Below are 12,112 nucleotides of genomic sequence, written 5' to 3' on the forward strand. Positions count from 1 at the left end.
ATCATCTGAAAAGTTAGATTAAAGGGTGTTTGAAATTTCTTGATTTTTTGTCAATGGAGGACACATATTAGCCGTTTTTACACATCTATTTTAAATTAAATAACCACAGCTTTTAGCAACATTGATCAAATTAATTTCATTATAGACGAAAAGCAGACATTTCAAAGGTGTTATGAACTGAAATTTAGGGGCATTCAGTCAAAGAATTACATAGAAATACTTCTTTGAATTTGTGTTTTTTCTTTGGGAAATTGGCCAAAAATTGTTGTCCGTTTTTCGGTCCTTTTCAGTAGGTGCCACAATTTTGTCTCAGTTTTAAAAAACAATCATATTTGTAATAAAATATCATTTACCAGCATATGTCTCCCATTTCAGCCATCCTTTGAAGTTTTTACACCTCAATGTCATAAAACGGCGAAATTGTGTCCCCGGCGAATATGGGCACCCAACTCTACAGCAAAAGTGAGAAAAGCAATTTTTGAGATGTCCAATGATGATCTGTTTATTGTTATGAACCTATGAAGACTTTGTTAATTTTCTTGACATTGGCACATATTACCTTAGTTTCTGGCAATAATTTTCACATCACTCAACTCCATCTTCATATCACGACCTCGCTGAGAAAGGAAATTATCAGTCAGCAAGCTCAAAGGAAAAATTTGTAAAATAGCGATAAATGATTTTACATCCAAAATAAAAGCATAACCATTTTCTTATTGAAATATTAAAAACGTACACCAATATGTTGGGATTGGTTTACAACATGATCAACAATGGAAATTCAACCAATGACGTAACATTATTTTCATGTTGGTGTACGAACAATGAGATTGCCCATAGTCCTTTTGATTCTGATAGGCGATTGATGATATATATTTGTATTTTTTAGATTAAAACATTACTAATTTTTTTTTAGCAATCAAACACTCATGCATACATGTGCAAGTGTTGTAATTGTATGTTTTGAGGGAAACCTAAATTTATTCCCCTTGACAATAGAAAATATTTTGTTACTTTAAGAAAATATTTATGAAATTTACAAGAAAGAGTTAATAGAGTTATATCTTTTGTACATGCATGATATTATATGAATAATTTATGTATATTATTTAATAATAATTAATTAATGTAAATTCATAATAATTTTTGCTTTAATCACTATTGTTGATCAATTGACAAAATGGCTGTTCAATTATAACAATTTCAGTACATGCTGCATGCAAATAGTTCTATAAAAATTTCAAACGCCAGTTATTATTTTTTGAAACATTACTCTTTGCATTTAATATTCAAAGTAATAAAAACATTGCAAAAGTTTCAACATTTACAGTATCTTCTATTGTATATTACATTTGAAGTTTTTTTGTTGTAGCAGTGTAAACTTTCGTTTTCAGCAAAAATAATGTTCTTGGGAGCAAAAGGAAACCCATTGAAATTTGCACCTAGTAAACAAAAACACAAAATACAGGTATTATATAAGGTTATAAACCAACTAAGTACATTATTGCCAAAAGTGACTGTTTATTAAAAATTACATATTTTCTGTAATGGCCATGTTTTCCTGAAATGGCCCTGTTTTTCTGTAATGGCCCTGTATTAATGCCCTGTTTTTCTTCAATGGCCCTGTATTGATGCCCAGTTTGTCTGTATTAAGCCCAGTTAGGGTTTTTAATAAAAAAAAAAAATAAGTTGTAAAGAGTATAATACCTTTTTTGTATTTTATTTAATTTAGTAACCAGCAACCAACATTAAAGAATCATATAAAGGGATCACTGTTCATTCTGTTTTTCAACACATAACTTCTTTCAACTTACAACTTTAAATATACCAAATATCCAAGATGTTAATTTGAAAGAAGTATATTTAAAGCTTTATCATGATTATGTACAAATTATTTTTTAAAAACTAAACTGTCATTAAAAAGGTAAGAGAGTACATCAAGTTTGCAGCAACAAATACACTTTTGTTCAGCTGGTTAATAAATGTATTAAGAAATGGGTGTTTTTATAATAGCCCTGTTATATGTTCTCGGTCAGTAATATTTTTGTAAATGTATAGGAAACTTGTCTAAAAAAGGACAAAAGTATGTGCAGCGATGGAAATGTGGTTAAACATAATTGTGATATTTGTTAATTTTGATATGTATGTAAAAGATCGCATAGAAGTTTTATATTTTTTTACTTTTATAATTATGTTTGTTAATTTTTAAGTGGAGAGATGTAATTGTTATCTCAAATAAAATATATTTAAAAAAATCATTCAGTGCTTTTTATGCAATGCTTGAGGCCTCCTTGGCTGTATGGTCTAAGTAGTTCATCCATAGTAACTGAATCATTTACTCATCAACACTTAAGCTGTGAATGTGGAACTCCTACAAATCACAGGTGCATATTATTCCAGTGGCAGATCAAGGTTTGAACCCCCCTTTATTTTGGACGATAAATGCATTTGAATGGGAACATATAGTTTGACCCCCCCCCCCTTTTTTACTCAGGGTGGGGAAATCTGCCCCTGGATTCCAATCTTAGTTGAGTATGGCTGCCAGTTTTCCTGATGAAGGTTATTTGTTTCTCTTAGGGAACTCCATCTCCTCAACCAATAAAAACTGGCAGCCATGTTATAGCCATTGGTGCTGAATTTGGCAATACAAGCTAACAATCAATCAATCAGTAAATCAGATCCAATTAATATTGGATAGTTGTCTCATTGGCAACTATACCTGTACATCTCCTTAATTTCATATATATCAAACATCATGGGTAAGTTATGCTCAGAGTTTTTTTATGCCCCACCTACGATAGTAGAGGGGCATTATGTTTTCTGGTCTGTGTGTCCGTTCGTCTGTCCGTCCGTCCGTCCATCCGTCCGTCCGTCCGTTCGTTCGTTCGTCTTTCCGTCTGTCCCGCTTCAGATTCAAGTTTTTGGTCGAGTTACACATGTTCCCTATGATATTATCTTTTTAATTTTAATGCTAAATTAGTGATTTTTCACAATTACCACGGTCCACTGAACATAGAAAATGATAGTGAAGATGGGGCATCCGTGTATTGGGGACACATTTCTTGTTTGTGATCTAATTCAACGTTCAGTTCTTTTATTGATGTAAGAAACTGGAGTGTCTGGAGATAACCACCACCTTTTAGCAGGAACATTTCCAACTGAACTAAACTAAAATGTAACGAGTCAAGCAAACACTTTTTTTTATATTTCAATGTTCCTGTCTGCAGTTACCTTTCCTATCAAGCTTAAAGTCGCTGGGAGATTTGTAATGCAGAAGTGAGGATATATGAATAATTTAAAATAATTACCAATAGTAATCAAATATGAAGTGAAAAGAATCGCAAACACCATCATAAATAAATAAATAAACTATTCATTATGAATATTGGAAATAATACACAATTGAGGTATATTAACATTTTACTAGTAAAGTTTATAACAGTTTCAACATAATTATGTTAGAATATGAACACAATTTGGTATTCTCAATTTTGTTTACCATTGATGTTTTTTTTTTCTCTTTGTGATCTAACGCTGCTTTCAGCACCATTCACCATTCCGTGGCGGTAGGTTTTTTTGTGTGGATTTATAGGGAACCGGATTGTGAAGAAAGAACCATCGCCCTTCCACAAGAAATCTAACCATTCTATTCAATTCAGATTGGAATCCATTACACCTACCACGGGCGGGGCTCCAACTTACAACCTGCAATGTTGCATGAATGTCTAGTGGTACAGTAGCTGCATGAACAACTTAAACCACTATACCATACCAAGCCCCCTCGATTTGCATACGAAAATAATACTGTACAATTGTTTTATTAAATCAAATTAAATGGTGAAATTATATAATTATTGATCATGAATTGTGATTTGGATTTTTCAGTTTGTTTTGGCTGTGCTCGTTTCTAGCCTGCGCTGTTTACCTGACTTATGTGATGATTCAAGAATTAGGAAATTACTACAATTACCCTACCTACACAACACTTGAAGTGGAGAGACATTCTGAAATTGAATTTCCTGCAGTAACTATTTGTAATTTAAATTCATTAAGCAAATCATTAGTCTTGAATGATTCTAGAGTTGATAATTACTATTTAAGTATTGGACCACGAGATATATTTGGTCTGTACAACGAGTTCAATTGGAGTGATCCATTTTATGAACAAAACGGATTTTTCAGCAACAGAACTGTGGAAGACATCTTATTGGAACATAAAAAATTACATTATGGTCTGTTTAATTCATTTATGTTTGATCAAACCTCCTACCTGGATTCCGAAGAATATTTCTCTGTGGAGTTAAAACCGAACGGACCATGCCTTACTTCGAAAAAAACCAAAATATTCAACACGTCATATACAGGGTCCGAATACAACTTTGTAATGTGGTTGGATGTAGACCGTGATAATAGTTATTTTGGCCAATGGTTAGGAGAAGGGGTACAGGTAAAGATATTTATTACATATTTGCAATAATTCATAATTATATATATATAGAATAGCTCGAATACGTTACTGTTTATTTACATAAGTTAAAGAGATTCGCAGTTCGGCACAGTAGAACTTGACTAAATGGTTACTTCCCCAACTGTAATAATCAATTATTAACCTCCTGTAAATAGTTGGTGCAAGTCGGTAGCTAACTTGCTTCAAATTTGCAGCTAGCGAACACAGAGTCTGTATTGTCGGCATGCCCGCTGCAAATACCCTGTAGGTCTGCTGCAAATAATTTACCATGCAAATCTGTGTTTGCTGCACATGTACACCTGCAGCAAACATTTTTATGCAAATTAATCTTTTAATATGTAATTCTGCAATGCTCTTGCAAACATTTAGTATTGTCTAAGATTTCTGCAATCTAGCTGTGAACATCTCTTATATTCTTGCTTTTCCGGCAATCTTACCGCAAGCTTGCAGCAAAAGACTAGCTGGAATGTTTGTAGGAGGTTCGTAGCTAGCTGCTAACATCTGCAAACATTATTTTCAAAGGATTCCTGCAATTTTTTTGTTTGCAGCAAACCTGCAGCAAGTCTGCAAACATTTCAGTTCTGTAAGGGTTACAATCTTTACAAAGACAACCCTTGAATGTATATGTATAAAAATTATTTTATTTCGTATCAAGTGTTATTTCCTGTTGAATAAAATGTTGTCATTCAAAAACACCCATCATAAATTGGAAACCGTATGCTGTGGGGAATAAATCTAGCATTTGAAATTGTTTTGAAATATTTCATCAAATACTCATGCAAAAACCAAAAAGATGTAAACACTCATTGTACTGGATTGTTTTCGCAAAGGAGCAATCTGTCAAATAGGCCACCCAAAGAACCCTCAGAAATTTGTTGCAAGGGGCATTTACATGCATAGAGCATGTCAATATCTCTACACAAAACATTGGGTTAACGTCTTTATTCTGACATGGCTGCTAATTTATACATCCAGCGCAGCCAAACGGACGCCTAATTTTTCATGGGTTTTCCTTCGGTCGGAAGAAAACCAAAAGAGACCATATTTCTTTACTAAGATTAATGTTTGGATGTTGAAAGGTATTTACCATTACCATTTGTACTTAAAGTTTAAAATTATTTAAAATAATATTTACATGCAGGAACAACAACTGTAAACACATTGCAGATTCATGGTCATCGTTGTGCAAACAATTGCGCAATTATTGTAGACAGATAAGTATGATAGATATAAACTTCTAATTATTTTTCACCATGGTCTTGTTTCTTAACAACTGGAAAATTGTTGACCCTTTAATTAAATTATTTCATTTAAGCATACTGAAACCTGACTTTTTCTTTTAGTTCACAGTTCACGACAAGGAGGAAGATCCCCACTTTCAAGGCTCCAGTGGATACTATATTGAACCTGGGCACGAGTATTACGGCGCGCTGATGAAATACACGGTAAGTTATTCTATCATTAAATATTACATGAAGTATTCATGTATCGCTTGGTGGTCATATATTCCTTGATCTCGTTTGTCGATGGGATTTCGACTATCTGATGTTTACACCTACATCTCCTTTTATCCACATACAATACCATTGTGCTCTGCCATAATGTATTCCTATAGATCCATTAGATTTAATTGGTAATTTAGAATTGGTAATAAATGAAACCAAAACAAAATAAACATGACGAATACATCAACAAAGTAAAAACTAATAAGTAAAATAAAACACTACAAAAATAAAACTGATTATTGAGAACCAGAAACCTATAACTCCGATACAGTTGCTCTGTTGCAGCAACAACGTCACAACTGGTACGGGGTGTTTTTTCAAACACAACTTAAAACTGCGAGTTCACTTCAGAAAGGCGCGTAAAGTAAACAAAGGCGCTCGTCGAAATAAGAAGACAATAAAAAATTGAACAATCATGACCAATCATGCAACGTTCCTACATGAGGCAAATATGATAACGATATAGAGTCTCAAAATTTAAAAAAAATATTTGAAAATGGCTAAGAAACAGGTAGAATGCAAAACTTTGCCGTGCATGTTTTCCCCGCTGTCGAGTATAAATAAAGTTTATATTTCTAGATACTTAATTGTTGTTCTTTTTACACTGCAAATCCGTCAACTGTTCCAAACGAAATATTTTTATCAACGTAAACATTCTACGAACTGAGTGAATTCTGTAATGACAGTTTAAATAAAACGCTACGAAAACGCAATATCAAAATTAAAAACAACACGATGTAAATCCAATGAAATCTGGCTGAATTAACACAGTTTGAATATAAATATTGTTTCTGTATTGTTAATAAGTGCTATTTTCTCCACATTTTTGGTCGGTGTGAGAAAAAAGTTCGAAATTATGTTTTTCTTAAATTTCTTCTTGATGTGATTAAAAATAATTATTAACTTTGATCGATGTACTTTTGTTGATCATCGAGATTTTTTTCGGTGAACCGGTCATCAGCAAATTGTTTATTTTTTTTATATAACTATGTGGGCAAGGTAAAATAAACCAAAACTAATCATGATATTTGATTTATACCCGCGAGCCCCCTAATATCGTATTCCGCAATCTTTGGAGACAGATGTGCAATTTTATTAGTTAGACTGTTTATTTGTATAAAGAAAACTCAACGATTTATTGCATTCCTTTAAATGTTTAACAAATATCTAGTTTTTGGTTTTTGTTAAGAATCAATTTTTCAAATAAGCCATTTTAGGGGAGATATTCTTTTTGTAAATAATTTATACTGGATTGATAGGGAAATTTTTGCTTGTAGCAAGAGAAGAAGTTAAGGGACATAATTTTTTCTTTTTATTTTCTTAAAACAAATAATTAAACTAATGTGATTTTTCATGATCAATCTAAGCAAATTTGGACAGTTATGAACTCGTAGCTTGCCAAATAGCGCGATGACCCGTACTTTTTATCATATTTTGGAAAAAAAGCATAGTAAAATCTTCATTTTGAAAAAAAGATAAGAATATTCTATCCGAGAAAATTAATACCAATGATCTACGTTAAGTTAATATAAATGAATTTAAAACTAATTTGCGCATACAAAAATATCGATCTTATTCCTTGACACATGTGGATTTCTTGACATATATTGGGTAAAACTTAAGAACATCTACATATAGTATCATTGATGCGACTGTCATACACGTGAAAGGTTAAGCTAGATTTAAAACCAAGATTAATTCATCATTTTCTACGTAAGAAGGTGACTGTACCAAACTGTCAGGAATATGACAGTTGTAGTCCATTCGTTTGGTGTGTTTCAGCTTTTGATTTTGCCATTCGATTATGGATTTTCATTTTGAATTTTCCGCGGAGTTAAGTAGTTTTGTGATTTTATTTTTTAGTATGAATATTTGTCAGAACCGTTTAGAGCGACACCAACAGAGTTCTGCAGAGAATCTTTTGAAGATGGAAAGAAGTATTTATCAACACAGTGTTGGAAGGAATGCTATGTCAGTTATATTTATGGGGCCTGTAAATGTATTGATTTTGATTACAAAGGTATGAACATGTATATGTGAAATTTTTCTTAGTAGATCTTTCGCGGATGAATGTTTGTTTATGAGACAAACATAAGTACAAAATGTAGAAGCCCCACTTGCTAATGAGGTAACGGTTAACGGTAAATGAACATTCTTCTGTCTTCATTCAGTGAAATCCTTCTTGATTGGTTACGCCACCTATGCGTTTAAAAGAAGCTACTTGTATATTAAATCAAGAAGGTAGCATCACTAGTTCTGACAGTGAAATATATTATTTATAATAATTATTCTGATATGACTTGTATATTGACTATTGCAGAAATTTGAATTTTATTAAATTGGCATGCATTTGATACATTTCATTAGCGTGAAACACTTTCAAACTCTTAAATGATGTACATGTTGTCAATAATACATATGAAACAGTGATTAATCTGGTTCAATACTATGAAGATTAAGACTTAAAGAGAACATTCCTTCCGGCTTTGTTGGGGACATAGACTCACTGGTTATATTGAAAATGTTGTTGACATTATACATATATCGTAAATATGAATAATTGATGGAAATATTTTACAATGAGTTGCAATGTTAAACAATCCTAGCTAAATGAAGATGTATACTATAAGTATGGAAATTTAATAAATATTTTACGAGCCATCTTCTGTAATTTAAAATTGACATCAAACATGGTCATTGTTCTACACAACGGAGAATTGAGTTCTTCAACCGTTATAACGAAATACACTAACAATGTGTAAAATATTGTTGATAATAAGGTAAACAAAGGTATCACGAATTGCATGTTAATCGTGGAAAACAAGTCAACTTACAACTTTTGTAACGTGGAATCATTATAAAATAGCACTTTTAAATTAAGCATATCAATATTGTATGTAAACTGCTATTTGTAATTAATGATATGTAGGGTAAATATCTTGAATGTTGGTTTATTTGTAGATTACCCCATTTGTTCTAAGTATGATTATTTCAAGTGTGCAAGACCAGCCAAAGGTATGAAGCAAGAAGTATGAAGTAAGATGGACAGGACAGTAAATAATATCAGTTTAGATAAAAAACAAAACGAAATTCATTTCGTTGAGAATAGTTGTCAAATTAAGTCGACAGTTAGTTGTCCGTCCGCGCATAAAAAACGCGAGGTTTTGCTAGCCATAAAATCAGGTTCTACCCATCATAAATGTCCTGTACCAAGTCAGGAAAATGGCAGTTGCCATCTTATAGTTATTTTCTGTTTAAGATGCATTGTCGTTTGTTTTCGTTCACTCCATTTTTTTTTTGTTTCGTTGTTTTTCCTCTTATAGTTTAGGTGTTTCCCCCTGTTTTAGTTTGTAACCTACTTTCTAACAGCGTTATACTGCTGTTGCCTTCTCTTTTGTTTTTACCGAAATTTAAATTCGTAAATCAATAAGGACACCAAATAAAGTGTACAAATAAAAACTGAGGAAATATCATGAATTTCAATTTCAAAAGTAGTAAGACGGAGTGCGTTGGCATATTATTTTAATCGTCTCCTACTGTTAAGGGCGAGATTAAAAGAAATCTAGAATTTGAAGTTGAAACTTTAGGTCAGAAGAACATTAATTAAGGTAGCTGGGGCGTCTTTATTAAAATTTATAGATTATAGATATTTTTCAGAAATATAATAAAAAGTATGCGAAACGGGACTTTTTTCATGCTATAGGTTGTGCAAAAATTGTCAGATTTTGTATACAATTTTGTGTGATAAAAATAAAACACTACACCATAAAATTTCAAGATAAAATGTGAGAAAATAGCTCTTATAAAATGTTTTAAGATAAGAAAACATGGGGTCACTTGACTTGTTTTCTTGCTACATATATGAATAGGTAAATTTACAACACTTTCTTTTATAGAATTACTTTATATGAGTTATCTCTCCTACTACCTTAGTTATCTCCCCTTATTTGGCAAAGTTGAAAAAAAATGAATCAAACACAAAAATTATTATTTTTTTTTTTAAATATAGTCAGTAGTAGATAAAATACTTAACTTTCTTAACGTACACTAAAAGTCTTGCACATGAAATACATATTACTTTCAAAATTTGCACATTACATTAAAGATCTAGACGAATTGTTTTTTGGTACTTCAAAATCAAGGATGGAGGAAGACACCCGAGCCTTATTTTTTATTTATTACATTCTTATTTTTTTTACCTATCTTTTTGTTAGTACATACATAACATCTTACTAATTATGTTTGCAAAACTCACGTACACAAATTTAGGCATATTTCGGTTTATACGAAATATTCGGCAAATAAATTCACATACACAATTTGGCATATTAAAATTATCCGCTCTTTACTTGGCTGCTGGTTTACCAGGATAATGTTGCTGCCGTGCACTGCTGCTTGCCTGGCCTAGCTTTCCTCCTGATCCTACTTTTGGTGGCTTCGTGTTTATTAATTAATTATTTTTACGTATATATATTTTTTTTATGTTTTCTATAAAAAAAAAAAAATTTATTTTATTTATTTTTATATTCTTTGCTTTATTTATTAACATATTCGTCAATTTATTTATTCATTTAATTATTCAAATTTTTACTCTATATTACTTTTTATAATTTTAGGTTTTGTCATTCTTAATTATTTAATGCCAAGAAAAAAGCACAAGCCAGGGCCGACCGTGCGAGGGCTGTATAGTCATTCAAGGTCGTTAAAAGCTTCCATTTTTTTGTAGCCACCTTAAAATAATATAAGATACAAAAAACTGACAGATTATGAAAATCCTTTTTGAGATGTTTGATTTTTGTAAAATGACTGGACAAAGCTGCCTATTACATTAATATATTAAGCATTGGCATGATTTTGGTCTCAGTGAATTGAAAGGAAAAAAAATAGAATCTGTTTAAGGATGTACTTAGGTGAGGTTTTGGAATAAGTGTTAAATGATCGGATCCCATGGTGTTTTTCCATACGATACAAGATAAATATTTTCCCCCATAACACCTTTTTGTCTTTTAATATAAGACTTAATAGCTCATAAAAGGTCATTTGACCAAATTTTAGCAGATTCTTGATTTTTTTCTTTTGATTTGAGACCCCAATAATACCAATGCAAATATAAGGTAAAAGTCCAAGTCAGCCTTCTCTCATCATATTTTATGAATCAAATATCTCGAAAAAGAGCTCCATGACCTATCATTTTTTTTTAAGCTTATTTTGATTTTTAAATAATACTCTTCCAGCTTAAAGTATCAATTTTGAATTCTTGATTTACTAAATTTTACCTAAGATCACATAAGCACATCCTTAAATCTTAGAAATGAGTTTATTTTTACCACTTGTGTTTTTATGAAAAGAAAAGTGATTGATATAGGGCAAATTTTTTTGCCCCGTATCGAAGGACAAAAATTCAAGAAGTCTAAACAACTGACAAAGAATAGGGTTGAATAGGTGACCTCAAAAGACAATTAGGAACAAAAACTGATGAAATATATCATGGTAGTTTTGTCAAAATAATACTTGTCAGTGGTGTTAGAATTAGAACAGTTGAAAGACACAATCAATTACGAACTTGAAGAGCATTAAAATGAACATTTCAGAAAGGATCGCGTCTCTATCTTATCTTATCTAATTCCAACTGGTCTGCAAATGTTTGATATGCACCATCCAAGATGACAACTATAGTAGGTTGATATTGATTATATACATGTGTAACAGAGCAATCATAACATATTTTGTATGAATAATTCAATTTTGAAATGTTCGTGCTTCCAAAACCAAGTTTAAATTTACCGAAAAAAATATCAGTTTATGAAACTTAATGAAATCATTCTAGAAACGATGACAATTAAATTTAAAAAGACACTGCAACAATTTGTGTAGATTTAGGCATCGGTATCATTATACATGTCCTTGGAAATGACAAGCGACCAAAAGTGCAATGTATACTTGAAAAACTAGAATTTTCTAAAGATATTTTTTTCTATTTGTATTGATTTTCTTTTTCTGTCCATTAATTGATTTGAAAAAGAATCGAGGTACATTTTGTACAAAGTAAATTTTATTTTCTAATATAACGCCTTCCTGTTACCATTAAATACGAGGTCTCTATACTTATACTTTCTTTTTTTAAATTTTCATTGGAGAA

At 31.4% G+C, this 12,112-nt stretch overlaps 1 protein-coding gene across 1 annotated transcript; it reads left to right on the top strand.

Annotated features, from left to right (window-relative positions):
* Positions 1–3,632: 3,632 nt before the first annotated feature.
* Positions 3,633–6,092, top strand: LOC134722771 (acid-sensing ion channel 5-like). The gene is made up of 3 exons (XM_063586398.1): positions 3,633–4,447; positions 5,812–5,913; positions 6,084–6,092. Exons 1-3 carry the CDS (start codon positions 3,938–3,940, stop codon positions 6,090–6,092), a joined length of 621 nt encoding a protein of 206 aa, XP_063442468.1. The 5' UTR covers positions 3,633–3,937.
* The last annotated feature ends 6,020 nt before the right edge of the window (positions 6,093–12,112 follow it).

The sequence above is a fragment of the Mytilus trossulus genome, chromosome 6 (genome assembly GCF_036588685.1).
Source record: "Mytilus trossulus isolate FHL-02 chromosome 6, PNRI_Mtr1.1.1.hap1, whole genome shotgun sequence".
NCBI classification, from domain to species: domain Eukaryota; kingdom Metazoa; phylum Mollusca; class Bivalvia; order Mytilida; family Mytilidae; genus Mytilus; species Mytilus trossulus.

Bases quoted from the DNA above. Each gene is read 5' to 3' on its own strand.
- LOC134722771 (XM_063586398.1), top strand. From the start codon at position 3,938: ATGATTCAAGAATTAGGAAATTACTACAATTACCCTACCTACACAACA. The intron at 4,448-5,811 runs GTAAAGATATTT...TTTTTCTTTTAG, and splicing joins GGTTAGGAGAAGGGGTACAG to TTCACAGTTCACGACAAGGA.